The sequence below is a fragment of the Antennarius striatus genome, chromosome 12 (assembly GCF_040054535.1).
Source record: "Antennarius striatus isolate MH-2024 chromosome 12, ASM4005453v1, whole genome shotgun sequence".
Classification (NCBI taxonomy): Eukaryota; Metazoa; Chordata; class Actinopteri; order Lophiiformes; family Antennariidae; genus Antennarius; species Antennarius striatus.
The window spans coordinates 10,136,242-10,156,842 of NC_090787.1; the positions used below are offsets into that span (position 1 = coordinate 10,136,242).

General features: G+C 41.1%; 1 protein-coding gene across 1 annotated transcript; it reads right to left on the bottom strand.

Moving 5' to 3' along the window:
- Positions 1-1,529: 1,529 nt before the first annotated feature.
- Positions 1,530-19,224, bottom strand: LOC137605357 (matrix-remodeling-associated protein 5-like). Its single transcript, XM_068329993.1, has 12 exons — positions 18,898-19,224; positions 18,125-18,345; positions 17,911-18,040; positions 16,200-16,441; positions 15,088-15,239; positions 11,070-14,452; positions 10,159-10,300; positions 9,375-9,510; positions 7,718-8,890; positions 7,359-7,566; positions 6,520-6,741; positions 1,530-6,308 (listed from the first exon to the last, which is right to left on the bottom strand). The coding sequence occupies exons 2-12, from the start codon at positions 18,310-18,312 to the stop codon at positions 4,119-4,121; spliced, it is 8,166 nt and encodes a 2,721-aa protein (XP_068186094.1). The 5' UTR covers positions 18,313-18,345; positions 18,898-19,224; the 3' UTR covers positions 1,530-4,118.
- Positions 19,225-20,601: the final 1,377 nt, after the last annotated feature.

A 20,601-nucleotide genomic window follows, 5' to 3' on the forward strand; every position in this document is an offset into this window, starting at 1 on the left:
GAGCATTCATCTGTCATCTATGGCTTAACTGTGACTTTTGTTCAGCACCTGAGCAACGGCTGCCAGTCCTGACTTATAGTTTTGCACAATAAACTGAGCCCCAGCATATTTATATGTGTATGTGTGTGTGTCCTGCAGTGATCCAGTTTCCAGTACTCTTAAGTAGGCCAGCCAGTCCGGCCGTGAATCAGCCTTTTCTCCGGAGAAAGCCAACTCCCTGACATAACAGCTGACATCATTAACAGCTGACCAACACACCCTACCAGGCCCTCACACACACACGCACACATGCACACACACACACACACACACACACACACACACACTGACACGGACTATCTCGTGTGAAGTAGACGGACACAGCTGCCCCACTGCCTGAGCCATAACCCACCCAAAGTCCCCTCTCAGCACTCTTTTGTGATGGATACTGTAACCGTTTGTCTCCCCCGGTGAAACCACTGATCCTGAGGTCATTAACTCTTCATTGAATTCATCCTCATGCTGATTGGTATTGAACTCAGTGATACCAAACTGAACTTTGCACTTTTCTTTTTATTACATATAGTTGACCTCAGTAACATCTGCCAGACCTGACAAAATAAAACTGCAGTCTGAAGGGTGAAATAAATTTGAAGCATCCTTAGTCCAAAAACTGGGACATTGAAAAGAGTGCCCCAGTTTTTAAAACAAAAAACAAAATCAGATAAGAAACAAAGCAAGCTGATCAAACATTTAAATTCCTAGGTGGCTATTTAAAATGCGTTTAAGCACTGTTTTTCCCTTTTACTTGTTCTAAATGGTTTTGAGCCGAGCCACACTGAGGATAAGTGCACCAAATTCCTGCTAAATCTTTGTAAAAGATGGATTACAGGGCTGAATGAATTATTCCTCAGCTGCATTCAGATAAATCTTATGCTGGACCAACATCTTTTGAATTTTTGCCAGTTTCTTTTCAAATTCTGTGCTTTGTCAAATAATTGCTGCAATTTACCTCCTCCCACATGTTCCATTATAATTTTTTCATATCTGTCAGGTCAGCGTAACACAGACTAATCTTTAATTATAGACTCCTGAGGGAAATATTCACCCAGATGTCTTGAGGGTTAATGAGTCACAGATTTGAGAGAAAATCAGTGTTTGAATGTAAAAATAACACATGAAACTAACATAGTTGTTTGTGAATACATTAAATTACACAAAACTGATCTACTGAAACTGAAGTAATGTTTACAGTAAACCATTCATGTAATTCTGAAACCACAGGAAAGAGATGATAAACCAGTGCTTTTTTTGGATGCTCTTCCATGCCACAATAATTTTCCAATTATTTCCAGTTACATAACTATTAATATTGTGAAATGAAAGACTTCAGACCTTTTAATATTTTATTATCTTTAATATTTCCTTTAGAGCACAAAATTGAAGAAATACCTTGGAAAATAATGCTCTTGGCAGGCAAACCTAATGAAGCATTAGGACAAAATGTCATTTTCACACAAAAGTTTTTTTTATTATTATTATTCTCTGGCTCTGCAGCCACCTTAAAGATATGAAAGTAATAAATCTGTCTGAGGATCGTCAGCGGGTGGAATGTTTTTATGCTATGAGTTACATCAGTGAATTATTGCAATGCAACAATTGCGCTATTCATTGCAACATTGGCATATAATGAGTTGCAGAACTCATTTTAGAATAAAAATTCTATTTGAGGTCATGTAGTTTACTGTGAAATTCTCTGCGATTAAAAAAATGCAACTAGACAGTGACATTTGTCTGGTTGACAAACCAGATTTTAGAGATTATTACTCATCTGTGAAGAAGGTATTGAATTGGATATGTAAAAACCTGCAGATAACTGAGCAATATTTATTTAAATATGTTCCAATATGTTAGTGTTACAACGTGGATTATGATCAAATCATTAATGCTGACCACGATGTGATTTTGCTGAAAGGTACGCAATAAAAAATGCCTCATTGAAGTGTAATGTTCCAACACAATAAAAGTGATCAAGACAACAACTGGCCTCCACTGCACTTCATCTACCCAGAGACACTCAACCAATCATCATGTGTCACTTACCAACACTGTTTCAGTGGCCGATTTCATCCTCGGTTTGTAAAGAAAAATGTTGGGACACTGAAATAAATGTAAAAAAAAAACATACCATACAATCATTTGTGAACAAACAATATTTTACTAATATCGTTTTTATATGTTCTCCAGTTTATGTGCATTCATATGCTATAACTCACAAAGCGGTTATAGAATATAACCACTATGAGTCTGTTCATACTTGTGACACCTGCAACCAGTCACACAGACTGGTTTCTGAGCATTCAACTGCTTTCTAAAATGTTTTATGGACGATGTGATTAAAAAATAAAGTAATTATAAGGTGATTATATGATTATTAAGAAGATTCTAAGATTATAAGGCACTAATCATGATTGTTATTTGACTGGTTCATATTTTTCATCTTTTTACTGCTCAGACAGTTAAAACTATCTGTGATAATCTTTTCTTAAAAATCTGCTGGTAGTGATGCTGGACTGACCGGTTCCACAGCAAAAGTTTGTTTAGTGTGCATAATTAGACAAACACCGTGCTAACATATGAGGTATATTTTAAAGTTTAGTATTTAGTGGACTCACGTTGTAAACAGCGGCTGGCAGGTGTGTGAGGGCAGGTGGTGTGTAAAGTTATTCTGCAGATCGCTGTGAGCTTTATTGCATTTCCCAGAGACAGCATTATGATCTCATCAACATGTGTCTCATCTACAGTTAAGGCCTGGTTCCCTGTTCACATAATGTACTTAAGGAATAGAGCATTCCCTTGCTCTCAAACTTCCAGGATGTGTTATTCCTTCCTCACTATGACTCCATACACACTAACACTCACTGATTTGGTACATTTGCCACATTCATGAACAGAGCTATGGTTCAGCTTAGCAAAAAACTTTTAGTCACTTTTCATTTTTATTTATAAAATGAAGCTGTTAAAAATATAGCAAGCATTCATCCTGACTAAGATGACATCAACCATACATAATAATATTTCATAATATCTCCCTTTATGACAAAAGTCTGTTTGGTTTCTCTTCAAGGCAAATAATTTAAGGACAAAATAAACATCATAGAAACAAAGCATGATAAATATGAGGTGCTGGCTTTGTTCACAAACGTCTGGCAGGTTCTTCAAAAGCATGCACATTTAAACAATCATAATTAGCAAAAAAAAAAAAAGCATGTATAAAGAAGAATTATGACGATTTGTACCATATCTCCTTCTACCCAAGATGCTTCGTGCTGTGAGGATGTTTTGAAATAAGTTACGAGACATTGGGTTTAAAACATCCTGAATAAGGTGGTTTTGGTGGACAATAATGCTAATGCTCTCATAAATCATGCCTCTCACAGATTTAATGCATACAGAAATAATAATGCTAACAAGGCTATAAATGCCCCAAAAGAATACAATCCAACTTTTCTGCAAAAGGTATTTAAAGTTTAGAGTTTTTGAATCCAAATGGTATTCTTGAAAAGGACTTGCCAGTTTGCAACATTAGAAATTAAATATGCATGACGACAGTTGTGAAGACAATCTTTCTGTGATTCTACGAGTAAGCTACTGTACCTACAATATTGGGTGACCCGGTAGATGAAAATACCGTATGTTATACTTCAGTGCTAGTAGGTAAATACATAAATCCTCTAAATACAGTAATGAAGCCAGGTAAATACAGCCTGTATTTAGTATTACAGACAGTGTAGGCAAAGCTTTCTTTATTCACAGATATGCTGTGCACTGTATTTGACTTCCACTGTCATCATTTCAAAACTATACAATCACAAATAATTTGTTCATGCAGAGATAAAGGCACTCACATCACTCCTGACATAGAAATACCACAATATTAAAGTCACAAATTAAAAATGCATATGTGAGACATATCCCTGTAAGATCAGATGAGTGTCTTGGATGAGATTTTCTTGCACATTGCCTTGCAGTTCCTTTGGGCATGTGGGATGCTTGTGTTATCGGTAAAGGTGCTCATATAACCAGTAAGGAAAACTGGTGGAGTCTGAATGTGTGAATGTTTTTCTGCTTCACTCCCTCTAGAGGACATGCAGGTAGGTTGTCTTGGAGTCCACTCCTATTACATTGTTGGCAGTGCACCTGTAAAATCCCGTATCCCTACCTGTGGGATTCTGTATCACTAGCGAACCCTGAGGACTAAGGTAACGGTTGCCATAGACACGGGGCTGAGCCATGGTCTTCAGACGTATCAGGTCTGGTGTTTCCCAGGTGATCGTAGCACGTGGTGTTGCTATGGTCAAGCATGGCAGTTCCACAGCAACCCCAGTGCGTGTGTAGGTCACGGGGGAGGGGCCCATCGTAATTCGTGGAGGGTAAGCGATGACGATAACGGGAACTGTGATGGCTGAAACTGAAGAGGAGTCAAAACTGGTGGACCTGCATGTGTAGGTGCCACGGTCAAACACAGAGGCCTGTTGGACTGTCAGTGTTCCATCCTCTCTGACAAAATACCGGCCAGAGTCGCCGTCCTCACCCCGGGACAGCACTTTGCCACTGGGTGTGGTCCATGTGAGAGAGGCTTGAGCGAGTCCCTGGGATTGTGAATCAGTGCAAAGCAGTCGAAGCGTCTCACCATTAATGATGCTGACCAAGGGAGCTGTTCTGGTGCTCACTGCTGGTGCTGACAGAGTGCCAGCCGAGCGGGGTGGAGGCCCAGCTGGCTGATGTGCAGAAAGTAAAGGCGGGCCTTTGTATAGAGGCTTTTGAGTAACTGGGATTCTTGGATGAAGCCTCTCTGGAAACACTGGCTTTACATTTAAAGAATGAGTTGAATCTAATGAGGTTGCGGAGCGAGGTGCTTCAGATGAGCTAACATTTTCCTGCACAGGTCTTTCCCCAGTATGTCCCCTGTGTAGAGATCTGGTCTCCTCCTTCAACTCAGACACCTCCAGTTCCACTTGTATCCTCTTCTCATCTCTTTCACCTTTGACTACACACATCAAGGTCCCACCATCACTCACCCGCACGCCTCGCAGCTCCAAGGAGCCATTCCGGTGAACGGTGAGTCGGCTGCCATAGTAAGGAGCTGGCAACACACCATTTCCAGGCAGGAGCCAGGATACGCGAGGGGGAGGGGAGCCTTGAGATGGACAGGACAAAAGAAGAGTTTGGCCTTTCATTGCTTGTAGCTTCACTGTTGCTACAGTGCCCACAACAATGTTAGTAGAGTTTTTACGACTTGTATTACTAGCAGTTATCCCAGTACTACTTAAACTGCCTCTGTTCCTGGTGTAGTCATCAGACACTCCTACACCCCCACTCTGACTGAACCCGTTTCCTCTGTGCGTTCCTGTGTCGTTGTTAGACGCACTGCTGCTATGAACTCTCCCGTATCTGAAAATGCCATGGAGCAAACCACTATTTTGATTGGTGTTTTCATTATTAGTAGCCTTTCCTGTAATGACATCATTATTATCAGTTTCTGAATTCCTGTCTGCACTATAACCTCTAACTGTGCTGTGACTATTTGCCACATTATTAGTATTAATCCTAATACCAGGCCCATTTCTATTTATTCCAATATTATCTGCTTTAATTCCTGTATTCTTATCCAGGGCTACATGGATTACAGTGCTACCATGTTGAGTTGTAATTCCACTGACAGTCCTACTGATTCCATTTTGACTGTCACTCCTGAGGGCAGGATTAAAACCAGCGGTAGCTGTGTTAATGCCAGGTTGTGGTACAAGGTTTCTATCTCTGCCATTATCATCATTATTGTTGTCAATACTGATATTAAGCTTGCCTGTGACTCCATTTGTAAAACCAGACTGGATTATTCTGGCACTATCAATGCTGTCTCCTGATTTATGACCAATTCCAGGACCAGTCTTAGCGGTCCAACTTCTTCCTTCCACCTGGCGACTCAATCCAAAGTTAGGACTCTCTACCTCCAAGCCCACCGCCATGCTCCTTTCCCCGGCTGAGTTGCTCGCTCGACAAGTGTAGTTTCCTGTGTCAATCTTTTGAGCCAGCCGCACCTCCAGGGTTCCATTTGAAAGCACCACAAGGCGTTGATAATAAAATCCGGTTCTCGAACTTTGTGGGATGGAACGGCGTGCCGGGGAAAACCATGTGACCACTGGAGCGGGATCTCCTGTCGCTCGGCAGTGGATTGTAGCAGTTGCACCCTGACGTACTTTGATGACGTGGTATCTTCCGTCATCGCTGAATGTTGGTGGAGATGTCATCATGACCTTTACTTTGACCTTAAGGGGTTACAGTTGAGTGAAGGAATTATTAAATGACAAAATAAATTCTAGTTATTTGCTTTACCTTTTTTTAAATTAACATATATAAGTACATATCTCAATATTACAGAGTAAAACAACCTTTTGATTGAAATGTAAATAAAAAGCTTTCTTAATTAATAAACTTTTTAAGTAATTCCGAAGTCTTCAGGAGTAATGCCTTTCTTACCTTCATGCTGTCTTGACCTCCTTGATTCTCAGCATAACATGTATACTCTCCTTCTTCTCCCACACCCACTGCTGGAACCAGTAAAGTCCCATTGTCAAACACAGTCAGTCTCCGTGATCGACCTCCTCTGTGTTCCCCCTGCAACACACTGTTTACCGTGGTTCCATCTGGTAATTTCCAATGCACAGCTGGGTCTGGAAGTCCTGATGCCTGGCAGTCCACCTGCAGGGAAAAGTATCCTTATTTCTTGAAATTTATTTTGATGAAAGCTGTACTGACACCAGACATTTATTCCCTTGAACTGTACTTTTTTTGGATGTATTTGGGGGGAAAAACTCACAGTAAAAACAAAAAAAACAAAACAAAACCAAGCAACAACAAATTTAGATCGATTACAACAATTTAAAGATTATAAATGAACATTTCAAATGAAAGGAAAAAAATCTTGTAATAATACTGTATCTTCTTTCTAACATTTTGTCTTTCATGATATTTGACTGTTATATATTCATGTTGAAACCCTATCCCCTGAAGGCTGCTGCTTATAATTCTTAACAGGCCAGGTCTTTACTTCCTTTCATTTCTTTTCTCCCCAATAAATAAATAAATAATTTCTTTTCAGAAATAAACCAGCCAGGAAACTGTATGAATTGTGTGATAGAAGATGACATAAACATATCAGTGCTTGAATAAAAATAAGACTGGTGGCAAGCCAAGGTTCTTGGATTTAAAAAAGAGTACTTGCCAATGAGCATCCACATTGATTTGGTTAATGAATAAACATTCTTACTGGGAGATTGGCATAAGAAATAAGAAAGGAAATATGACTCATAGCTCACCTGTAGTGGTTTTCCAAACAACACCATTTGGTTGAGTGGCTGCTTAGGCTCAATTTTGGCAGGTGTAGTGGCAACAGAGACTCGCAGGAGGCGGTAATCATCGGCTAATTTGTTGCGTGTGATACAAAGATAGTCACCAGCATCCTTCTCTGTGGCAGCCTGAACCATCAGGGTACCGTTAGGATGCACTTTCAGACGCCGGTCAAAGCTGAAATTTCAGATGTAGACAACCATTCACACAAATCACGACTTGATATACATAGAGAATGACACATAATATAAAAAAAGAATTGCTAAAACATAACTATATATCCAACAAAATGTTTGTTTTTTGTCTACAGAAGGCCATCACCCTGTACCTGAAGTTCATGTCCACCAGTTTCCTGTTGGGGGTCCTCCAAATGATGATGGGTGGTGGGTTACCAGTCACAGAGCAATGGAGCTGCAAACTAACCCCATGATGGATAGTAGTGAAGGAGGGTGATGAAGAAACAATACGGGCTTTACTGAGGGGGGAGACAGGTAAGGGGTGCAAAACGGCTGAAGCTTTGCTTTTGTCAGAGGAAGAAGTTGCTCTTGTGTTGTTTATAATAGTCGCTGACACTGGGCTGTTAATTGTAGGTCCTGTGGAAGGTGGGGAGAGAGCGGAGGGTTTCGTTTTGTTGATCTTGGTCAAGTGTGTGATGGAGACTGTGGGTCTGGGTTTATGAATGTGAGATGAATGAGAATGGCTCGGGATGAGCTGCGAGGTCCTGGATCCTTCAAAGGGTGAATGGGGAGAGAGTCTCTGTAAGCTGTAGGGATTTGAAGGTTGGCTCGCGACAGACAAAGTTTTGTCTTTACTGAGTGAAGATGAGGATGGTTTTACAGTGACATCTGCTTTTACCCCTTCGATTCTGGCTCCTCCTTGTCTCCTTTCTCCTTCCTCAATTTCTACCCTGACTGTTCTCTTATCGGCTCCAACAGCGTTGCTTGCTGTGCACTCGTAATTCCCTGTGTCCTTAGGCCCAACTTTTCTAATATGCAGTGTCCCATTGGGCAACACAAAAAGGTTATCATGGAGAAACTGGGATGGGCGAACTAGAGTTCCATCTGGGATTCGCCAGCGTAAAGTTGGTGGCGGGGCGCCTCTGGCAGAGCAGTGAGCATAAACAGGCCTTCCAAGAGACAAGAGCAGGTGTTCCTCTCTAGGCAGTTGTATAACTGGTGGTAGCGAGGAGACATGCACACGCACAGAAGCACTGGCAGCACCTGCTGAGTTGGAAGCCACGCAGCGATAAACTCCTCTGTCACTCTGTAGAGCTACTGGGATATGGAGGGTTCCATTGGTGTCCATAGTAACATGACTGGTGCGGGGAGCAGTGAACGTCAGGACGGAACGATCTGGTAGAACCCAAGAGAGCAGAGGGGTGGGAACGCCATCTGCCTGGCAATCCAAGTGCACTTCCCCACCCTGATGAACGGTAGATTCTCTGTAGCTGGGAAGCCGCATCCGAGGAGGGCGGGTCCACACTTCCAGTGTGGTTAGTATTCTGTAATGGAAAAAAAAAAGTACATACAAACTCAATGTCATAAAGCATGATGACATTTCAACCTATCAAAAGAATAATAAAAATGCTAAATCTGATATGCAACATTTAGGAAACACCCATAGGTATAGATATACAAAAACAGGCATGAAAAAAACTGAATATTTTTTGTTATTCAGGGTTAGTCAAAATGTTCCCTTTGTATTTTTGTCATGTACAATAACACCAACAAAAAAACCTCTATGTGAAAACTGCAGCATTAAACTTAATACTAATTTTGAATTACTTGAAATGTTAAATCAATTGGGTATGTAACTGTTTGCACAAGAAATGACCAACACAACACGAATAAGTATTTACTGTGTCTAAGTATATCTAGGTGTGAACTTTGTCTGTGACCAATTTAAATAATACCGAATATTCTGTCCCATGATATTCTGTCCCATATAACTGGATGTACCGTGCATTGCATTCATAGTTGTCTCACCTGTCGCGGCCCAGGAAGCTCTGTGCACTGCAGATATATGTGCCCCGATCCTGCAACTGAACCTTTTGGATAACAAGGGTGCCATTTGGCAAGACCTCAAAACGCTGAGCCCTTGAGTGGATTGACATCACTGCCCCTGAGGGAGAGACAGACAGACAAGCAATAAGACAGAGAAACATTATGAGACAGAGTAAAGAAAACATGGACAATTTGGAAAAGGAAAATTAGAAAGTGAGTTATTAACTGAGGAGAGGAGGATCAGGGACATGCTGAGTGGCACAGCATGAAGTAACGTCAGTGAAGGAGTCCAAATAATGTTCCACTACTTTCTTCCAATTTATCTTTCCCAGACGGCTGGTAAAAGAAAAGCCTATTGTATGTATGGTAATGCGTAATACTGGGTGTTAATGGATTATTTCATCACTGTAAAATGTGTTCATATTTACGCAATTTTACTACATAATTTGAAAGAGTTTAGGTTCCAATCAAAGCTGTGACTTCAGAGAGTGAAGAAAAGCCTTTACTCTTTTAAAGTATTCTTGTACAATAAACCATATAAAGGAGTTTCATGCTTACAACACATTTTTTGTTGAAGAAGACACACTTATATGTTTCCCAGCATAAAAAAAAAAGAATGGAGCCTGAGATTTTCTATGTCCATGACATGAATTTGAAAATTGTCCCATTGAAATTTAAAATTAAAGTAAATCAGTAATAATGAACACTAATCTGTACATTCACTTACTTTAATGGTGTTTCATTTTAAATGCATACAAATCAATACCTGTGGCAACCTTGGTCCATGTAATGAAGGGTTTAGGTTCTCCTCGAGCTTCACAGGCCAGCCTGGCAGTACTCTCTGCTGAGAAGGACACCGCTCTGATGTGTGGGTCTGCAATCCTCGGTCTAGATCTCACAACTGGAGCCTATGAAATAGATCTTTGAAATTGATCATGTTGGCAAATGAAGTAGTAAATGTATCGGTATATGACTACAAATGACTACTAAAGAAATTATTCTGACTAATGGACTCCTAAGGCGTGGCTAAAGGTTTTTCAATTACAAAGTTCTACGAGTGTGTTGATCTTAGAAATTTGATTTGTCAAACAGTGTGATTGAGACTTGTAAGCATAAAGTTCAATGCAGCAAAGCTGCAACTGATTAAAAGGTAGATTGTTTAACAGTGCAAATACCAAATCAACATGATCTAAAATTCAATGTAATCAACAGATAATTTGGCCATATTCTGTCTGTATTAAAAAAATCAAGTGAGAAAAACACCATGAACACACACAAGTGAGAAGAACCAACACTGAGAAGTAACCTATTCATTAATTATCTTACGAACAGAATGTGTTTATTTTGGTTTTTAGTAGAGTTTAAGTAGTTGAAAATGATTACAATTCCACTAGTTGGTGGTGACCTGTCTGTTGATCAGTTGGTCCAGTTGTGTGTGTTACATTATTGTCTGCATCAATAGTTCAAATCTTCAAACCACTACAAGGATACTGTTAAAATTGGAAATTAATGAATAAATCAGCAATACAGTAAAATGATCATGTAAACAAGATAATAGTTCTTGCTTGGTTCCAACTCGTCATGAAGGTGAATAATATCAATAATATCAGCTTAAATATCAGTTTTCATTAGAAACAATATAGCAATCCTGTGTTATTTGATCTGATTTGAACTCACCCTTGGAGCTGCAGGGAGTGAAGGAGAGGGTGGGCGCCATGGTCTGCTGCTGTGTGAATCAGGAATAGAATTAGCAGCAGGGTTCTTCCAGTCAGTCGGAAATCGACTCTGGTTTGGACTCCCAGGAACCTGTTTTCCTCTGGCTTCAACGCTCTCTTTGCTTGATGCAGTGGTACTTCTTATTGTTCTCATGGTAGTAGAAGGTTTATTGGGAGTAGTTGTGCTTTTAGGGGCTGGGGACATTCTGACATAGTTGGGAGCAGTAGTTTTGATAGTCACAGTGGTAGTACTAGGGTCAGGACTAGTCAGAAGAATGTAAGAATTTGCTGTACTAGTCACAGTAGACATGGTATTCGTAGCAGTAATAAATGGAAGATCCGGTGTTGTGGTAGTAGTAGAGGTAAATGAAGCTGTGGTGCTTGGGACTGGGACACCGCTTCTAGCAGTGCTAGATGTTGGAATAATAGTGGTAGTTGTAGTTAACGTGATGGAACGTCTTGTCATGGGATTAACTGTAGGTGAGGCATGAGTGTCAACCATAGATTTAGTGTTACCAACACGTTTTGCTGAATCAGTGCTCTGATGAGTAGTTGGAGTTGTTATTTTTGCACTAGTAGTAGTTGTAGCAGCTCCGGGGACTGATGAGGAAGGAGTGGAGGGAGAGGAAGAGGTGGGTTGCGAGACATATGGTACAACTAACCAATTCCTCTCCAGGTCTTCGCTGTGTTTGCTTGATGGTCTATCAACATGTTGGCCTAAGGTTGTGTGTGTCTTTGTATGTGTCTGTATAACATGTGTATGTGTGCTTGCATCTGTGTCAAGCACAGTTGTTTGAGTGATCACAGTAGAAGACTGAGTGGGTACTGGTGGCGGTGTGCTGAAGTGAGTGGAATCTCCGGTGTCTGGGATGTTGGCTGAATGAGTCATCTTGGCTAGATGTTTAGGGGACAATGAGGTAAGAGAGGAGGGAGAGGCAGCTGTTGAAGGCACAGTATTCAGTGCCACAGCCTTCCTCTGTGTCAACAAAATACCTGGATGCATTGTTGTCAATGGCAGCAACCAAATAGTTTGATCTGTGGTAGGTTTTGGTGTGATGCTTTGGGGGTTCGTAGGATCAGGAAGAGGTTGTGGTGGGGACAAAGGCTGCCCCCTGTGCCTGTTGATGATTCGCCTTCGCTGTCCAATCCTCCTACGAGGGTTCAGAGGGTTTTGAGACTGAGAGTTTGGAACCAAATTAGGGGAGAGTCTCTGCCTGGGTTTCTGAGGCCTGGTTCGAGATGGTTTCAGATTTGCTTTTCGCTCTGTTTCTTCAACTGGCTCTGAGACAGTGTCACGTCTTTCTGAGAGGGGCTTGGAGGTGACTAGTTGTTTCCTAGTTGTTGGGTCTGTCACCATCTCTGTCTGTGTGACTTCTTTCTCTGTCTTCCTATCTGTGTCTGCCTCATTTTCTAAAACTGGTGGAGGATCTGTCAAACTCAGCATTCCCTTTTTTATCTCTATGTCTGTGTTTGTCTCTGAATGTGTTTTAATTTCTCTAAAAACAGTAGGAAGGGGCTGTAGGTGTTCTTCTTGTAAATCAGAATCGCCAACAGAGGATCCTTCGGATTCTGCTTCCATCTTTGATTCCTCAGTTCTCTCTGTGTCTGTATCATTATGTTCTTTTAGGTTTCCTGTGTCTTCACCTTTGCTACTCCCCTCCTGTTTAGCTGTGGGTGTTCCTGCTGTAGTTAGCTGGGCATTATCAGTGTTAGTAGTCTTTTGCCGTATCTTAGCGAGAAGGTCTGCCCATTTCTGGGGGTCTATTCTTTGTTTGTTTGCTGTAACTCTGTGTCTGTTTTCGAAGCGATTTCTTCTCTGATTGGTGGCAGGCCCTCCTCTTCTCAAAAGTCCTTCTCTCGTAGGCAAGCGTCTTCTGGGAATTCCATTTGGATAACCTCTGTTTGGGGGACTTTGAAAAAGTCTTGGCTCCTTTCTATTGCCAAGAGTTCTCTCCTCATCCTCCTTTTCATTCCCTGATCCTTCCTCCATTTGATGGAAAGGAGCTCGTATCCTGGTTGACCGACCAGAAGCTGACTGAGGCCCTCTGGGAAAAGAAGTTCCAAGTGGAGGAGATTGTTTAGAATGTAATTCTAGCTGCATGGACAAAGAGTCACTGCCATATTGGTTGACCACAATGCATCGGTAATGACCAGTATCCATTTGAGAAGGGTTAGGTAGAGAGAGACTCCCATTTGATTGTACAGTTAGCCTACTAGTCATCACGGATCCTGACCATACCATGCTTCCATCTGGAAGCATCCAACTCAAATGAGGCACTGGGGAACCGGAGGCCTTGCAGGGAAGATTGATGGGCTCCCCTGTTATTCCAGAGAGAGGAGGACCAACCTGCTCTCCCACAGGTGGAACAGATGATTCCTCCACTACTAGACGCAGTGGGAGAACATCTACATCTCCGTTTACATGGGCTGCGCAATAGTAGATCCCAGCATCTGATGGTTGAACTGTTTGTATTTGTAAACCACTCATAGAGGTCCGCAGTCTCCCATCTTTGCTGTTTGAGGATGAGGTATGATTGGATCCATCTGGAAGAATCCACCATACTTTAGGATTACCCGAACTTATAATAGGGCAGGGCAGCACCACCTTACTGCCTGTTACTGCTGCCAGTGCTGTCATGGTTTGGTTTGTTGAAATCAGCACCCATGTGTGGGAGGAAGGGGAGGATCCTGAATTAGTCGAATTAGGTTTAGCAGAAACTCTTGTTGAGTAAATTAGATTAACTTTGTGTCTGTTGGACTTGGCTCTGTTTAGCTGAATACTAACGAAAGGCTGTAGCAACCAATGTGGTCTGGCCTCAACAGAAGCTTCGACTCCTGTGTGATGATGTCCATCTGTCTCTGCAGCCTGTTTGTAACGGTAAGCCAGTGTTGGTGCTTTACTAAGCATGATCTCCCTCTCCAGGCGAACTGCTGTCTCACTGTAGTAAGCCAGGGTTCTCCAAAGCTTTTCATAGTCCTCTCTTTCCACAGGGCACTCCAGGGAAAGAGACAGAGCAAGGGGAAGAGGGGAAGAAGAGGAAAGGGAGAGATCTGGTGGAGGGGCAACATCCTGGGAATCAGAGGAGTGAATGATGTTGCATCTCAAATCAACTTTATTCCCTTGATGGTCAGACAGATCCAAAGAAACTGAGCCTAAAGGTTCCCTGAAGAAGTCTCTGGATTGGATTTCACTTATTTCCATCTCAGAAGGTGTAACTCTTTCTTGGGAGGAGATGACTGGTGAGCCGCATGATAAGTGCATCTGTTCCAATAAACCAAGTCCTTGGATGGAGTCAGGTGAGCCACAGATTGGACAATTAGGGCCACTGGGACATTTCATTAAGCCTAATTGGGAAAAGGCGAACACGTAAAAATATGTATGACAAAAGGCAGTCTAAAGGCTTTGGCATATTGGCTATGTCGTGGCAGCTATGCAAACATGGTGCCACAAATTTCAACTATCTGCTCATATTAGTGGTGTCATATATTAGTCATGCTAGCTCTTCTTAAGCCCCCATTACCCCTTATATATTTTACTAATTAGGTACGGTTACTTCATGTACCAATCAATGAGAAATATGCATCAGTTCATCATTACACAGCAATCATTAGCATATATTTGAAATGCTTGCACACATCGATGCTGTCATCGTGGATTAGTCATGGCAGGTTAAGACATATTTCATGCTCCAGCCGTCATTCACATCTCAAACATCACCACAATGCAGTCTGGAAGAGATATGGTAAATGGGAGGGAGTGTGTGTGATGAAAAGCAGATGGTGAAATGTCAGAGGTTTCAAGTTTGCTAAACAAGATATATTAGAAAGTAAATTTTTTCCATTTTCCTACTGAATTTGACATATTACAGTTCTTAGAAATGACTGCTGAAATTGGGATCTGGCGCCTTTTTTGGTCCAATTCAGCCACTGTGTGGGACTCAAAACTAAAATAAAAATAGTGCTTCAGATGTTCCAGTCACCTGGATGATCCCGAGTCCAAGCCAGGAACCAGTTCATCCTACAGTCACAACTCCATGGATTAGAATTCAGCACAAGAGTATCCAGAAGAGGAGCTGTCATTAAGGTCTCTCTGGGCAGAGTGGTAAGACTGTTGTTCGACAGGTCGATGTGTCTGTGGGACAGAATACAAAGAAAAGAAATCAATGAGAGGAGGAATAAGATAAAGAGAACTAAGGCTGAATTAGGAACAAAGTAGAAATGGACAAAACTGAGTGGACACTGAGAAGAGGCAGGTTAAGGTCCAATTAACCTCTAAATTGATAATGGATAAAGATACGGATGAAACCTCAATGCTTTTCATGAATGTTTGGGCTCATATATAAGGAGCTCAAGAATAAACACAAGATGAATCAAATGAAATAATACTGCCTAGAATGACAGTTTAGCTACAATTCAAACATAGCAAGACAAAGTTGAAGAGAAACAAAAGTGACAAAATCGTCTGTCCTCAAGCCTCAATTTACCACATAGTCTCACAGATCACTGCTAAGCACATTTTACTGATTTACATTTACGAAGTACATTATCGCAAATTCTTCCTTCAACATTTTTGTTGTTGGAACTTTTGAAACTTTACTGCCCTATCGTAGTTGTATTGACACTGATGAAAAGGACATACAGAAGTATGTAGGTGTTGACAGATTGACAGTCTATGGATAGGCTTATTCTTTTATTTATTTAGAGGGAGGAAAAATGGGCCATAGCTGGAATGAATAGGATCATTTTTCTCATTTCTATTATGTCTTTTATCTTCAGACCCAAGTTAATCCTTTGCAATAATCATGAGTGGATCAGAATAATGGTATATATGATGGATGATGCACAGCAACACGACCAATGAAGGATTATTTATCTGAATCCTATCTGAGGGAGGGTTGCATCCTTCATTCGTTGGTGAATTGGTTTGTTTGCGTAGTCTAGTATTATGTAACATGTTTTGTTACTCTTTGGTTATAAAAGAATTAAGTTCACATATCTTTTCAATTGTATTGATTTAGAGATTAAATAGATTGGTAATAGTAATCGGTAATAGACTGGTAATACTTTTTGACATTTAAATGTTAAATCTCACCTGAGTGTGGAAAAGTAGAATGTATTCAGGAGGGACAGTGTGCACAGAGCGTGAGGGTGCAGCTGATGCAGCTTGTTCCCTTGCAGACGTAGCAGCTTGAGGCTAGGCAGCTGGAGCAGTGCCCGGGGGTGTATGTGCTGGAGGAGGTTGTGATCCAAGTACAAACGCAGCAGCGAGGTCAGGCCGGAAAAGATCAGAGGTGAAGAGATCTCTCTCAGCTTGTTATAGCTCAGCTTTAATATCTGTGAGGGTGTGGAAAATAAAGCAGAAGAAAGGATGGATTAGTTGAACAATCAAACATAAAGGCTGATGAGGAAATCAAGGCTGCATTATGATCCCAGGACACCGGATGCTTGTAAATTTGAATTTGTGCCAAATGGTGTACCACAACAGGAACTGGAATGAGAATAAAGAGTAGAGATAAAAATAAATAAATAAATAAAAAACGCTAAAAGACCGGATGCCCTCTGTGTAAGTCCCAACATTACAAAAAAATAATTGAAGTAGCACACAATCCTGAATGCAAAACTATGAAAAGCCCAAAGCAAGCAACCAAACAATATATTCATGGTGTGAATTTATTAGGTCAAAGCAGGGAAAACTAAAATGATATTCCAGAAGTGCAGGTCTTCAGTTATTCAAATTTGAAATGTTGCCTTTTATCGTCAAACATTTCTAGGGGCTCTGACGCTGTTCTAGTCATGTGTTGAGAATCCACCAAAATTTAAGAAGCCACGCCATTGAAAGCCACACAATGGAAATGTGTTTCTGTGGGGGATTATAATAAATCTGCTCTCCAGGGAGGCTACTTAGCTGGAAGACTTCCAGCTGCAGACAGATCTAGCACGTGAAGATGTAAGCACATGGAAATAAGGATCCTATTATCACACAATAGCAAATATAATCAGCAGCTGCATGTGAGAATCAGGGAACAATTGATAAATGGGTAATATCACAAGTTAGCTCTGCCCATAAGCAGGTGACATTCAGTTGTTCAGCCTGATTCCTGTCACAGATCAGTTTAAAAAAAACTTCACAGAATAATGATGAACTACTTTTTCAAGTTATTTTCAGCATTTTGGCCTTTGATCGATAGGATATTCTGATCTGTGGAACGCACACAAAGTATTTTGCTATCTGTACCCAAAAAACTATTTTTTAATAGTGTGGCAGCTAGAATCATTCATCAATGTGTCGTGTCTAGATTTTATCCAAACATTTTGCTTTATACATCTTGTTATCCCTGCATGTCTTGTGTTTGCAATAACTGGAGGCTATTCGGGGATACACTTGACCCGAGCTACGTGAATTACAAACCACTTGTAGAAGGTATGAGAGGAAAGCTTTCCGTAACAAAACAAATTTGAAACAGTGCAGGAGCTCCTGTACGGTCTTTCCTCCCTGAGGCTGCAGAGGGATTAAAGTAAAGTTTGACTGAAGTTGCTCCAGGCTTTATTTTCTTATGAATGCACTTCAAAACCCTTCAAAATTCAGCGGTTAAATATGTGAAAAAATACTTGTGAGTTGTGGTCTCCATATACAGCCATATGATTAATAATGCAGTAATGATTGATGGATTTGGTAAAGGACGGTTCCGTTTGAACTAAATTTTTAATGCTTGGGTTGTTTTTATCATTTAGTTATAAATAGAAGTCCCTCTTTTCATTCTTATTGTATTTTATGGGATCAGATGCTTGCTGTTCCTGTTTACCTGTAAAGTTTTCATATCTCTGAAAACTGCATCTGGAAGATGATGGAGGTCATTGCTGTGGAGCATCAGAAGCTCTGTCTTCTTTAACCCAGCCAGGGAACTGTTACGGATCCTACTGATGCTGTTGAACCTAGGAAAGCACAAAATCATGTTCATCCAGTCCTTTAACACCTCATACTAAAAAATTTTTGGTGTGTCAAACACAGTCCCTTACCCTAAGTTAATTCGGCGTGAATGCACAGGCAGGCCAGGAGGTACGCTGAGGAGGGAACGAAAAGTACAGTGGACTTCATTGGCCTGGTAGCAGTTACAGCTCCTGGGACAGGCCTGGCCTGAGGGCAACTCAAGAATCAGCACCAGAAGAGCGAGCAGTGCTGGCAGTGCACACGCGCTCTGATGCATCTTCACTCCACAAGAGGAGATGTTGCACAGCGACTATCACCGACAAAGACCAAAAAAAAAGAGGTCAAGACTTGTGGAAACATGTCCCAGAGTCAGGTTTCATTTATTCATACACCCACAGAACACAAAGTTCAACCAAGAGGACAAGAATCTGTGAAAAAAACATGACAGTTCGGCTTAAATTATAGTTACACAGCTACCCTGGCACCTGTAACAAATGGCACAGACTATTTGGGCTACAACACATTTGTAAGAATATCCTGTAGGTCATTTATGGTGCCACATGTGATATGAAACAATCTACACATATAAAACACAAAAGGACATAAAGGGTCAAACACTCTGTCCCTCTCATCCTGTGTTTGTGTGTGTGTGTGTGTGTGTGTGTGTGTGTGTGTGTGTGTGTGTGTGTGTGTGTGTGTGTGTGTGTGTGTGTGTGTGTGTGTGTGTGTGTGTGTTTGTGTGTGTCGATCTCACAAAGTTCACATATACACTAAAATAATCGAAATTCACCAAATCAACTGCTGACTACAACTACAGACGTTCAGTGAATGTATACCATGTATAGTAACAATAAGAACATACCTTGTAATCTCTTTATCCGGAGGAGAAAATACACAAACTTTTAAGGCTATTTTATGGAATTTATCATTTTGCACACACAAAAAAAAAAATCGCCGATTTTAATCCAACTGCACGGTTCGGAAACTTTATATTTAATTAACCACTTTAGTCATCCATAAAGTCAGCGATGATCTGACAAAGGTTGTCACAGTGGATGTCATTGAGGACAGCGAGGGTGAATAGTAAGACTTCTGTCAACTCCTGAGAGCAACAGGACGCACATCTCCAACAGGTCCTCCTGCGCGTCCTCTAAAATAAAAAAGTAGCGCTAAAAACTCCAGGCGGACTACGTGCGCTCTCCGATGTGCGTCTTTGCGCTTGTGTGGATGACACTGGATGTATGTGAGTTTGTTTGAGCTTCAGAAAAAGGGACTGGACTGAAGTGAACTCTTGAGTGACGCTCAGGCAGAGGGGTTTGTTCAAGGAGGGGCTTTTCTGGAGAGGCAACAAGTTAAATCTTGACCGACTGCGTGAAGGACGCAGAAGCGGATGAGATGCGATCAAAGACTCCACAACTTGTCATCAACATATGTTTGTTTTTGGGGTTTACTTGTTGCAACACGGATCAGCAGGCATTTCAGGTTTTCAATTGATTTGCTGTTCCGTTTTATACAAATTCTGCAAAAGTATCTTTAAATGAGCACACAGGAGCTGTTACAATAGATTTTCAATACCACTTGGATTAAACTCTGTTGAAAATGCAGTAAATATACTGTAATCCTTGATGTGGGGTTTTTTTTTTTTAGATTGATTAATTAGATATTAAAAATAACCCGTTTCTTTTCCAAAGAAATGTCATGTCACCCCTTGCAGTTGTAAAATTCCTTGGATAAGAGAAAGGAGACGGAGTTATCAGTGATTTTTAGGGCCTTTATTGTTGATAAAGTCTGATAATTATTTATAGTGTTTTTCCCTTTGAGTGCAGTGACATTATAATGTCCTTCAGGTTAACTTTCAGTCAGTTCTCCTGAAATGTGGATTAGGGCAACTGAATGAGGTCCTTTCTTCTGTCTTATCTCAAATTTGTAAACACTCCAGGATGATCACACCTACTTCTGAGAGACTTAAATAAAGATACAACAAAAATAGATGCTCTTCAGCTGTTGTCTTCTGGAAGCGCAGTGACCCCCCCACCCATCAACCTGGAAGGGCCCGCCTTGTGTGGGAGAAAAACAACACTGGCTCCTCCCGGGGTCTTAAACATTGTTGTTAGAAGTCAGGCAGGATAGCCTCAGTTAAAGTCTGTTCATATACATGAGCTGTCCCATTAAAGAAGATTTTTTCTTTTAAATCTCCCCACCCTGGGGGCAGCAGTGCTAGAAAGCAGCAACAGATGTGAGAATAAGGTCACTGCAGAACTGTATTGTCACATCAGCTGCCTGAATAATGGATTGTTAAATTAATCTTGAATGACTATTTAGCCCCCAGCCTGACAGCCGACAAGTGAATGTCTGTAAATATGTTTGAAGTTGTCATGTAATGCTTTATAATTACCAGCAAATTTTTCTCATGATTTTCCACACATGACCCACTCTCACACTCTTAAACCTTTATTTTCTGCAGGCACAATTGTTCTCAGGCCGAATTGAATCCCTGTAACTGTCTGCGAAAAGCATTAGGCCCAGTCCCAAGTCACTTCATTGCAATACTCATCCCTGTATTGGA

Coding starts and splice junctions, on each gene's coding strand:
- LOC137605357 (XM_068329993.1), bottom strand. CDS start 18,312: ATGCATCAGAGCGCGTGTGCACTGCCAGCACTGCTCGCTCTTCTGGTG. Junction 14,453..15,087: donor TTGGACTCGGGATCATCCAG/GTGACTGGAACA, acceptor TTTCCCAATTAG/GCTTAATGAAATGTCCCAGT. Junction 6,309..6,519: donor GAGGTCAAGACAGCATGAAG/GTAAGAAAGGCA, acceptor TAACCCCTTAAG/GTCAAAGTAAAGGTCATGAT.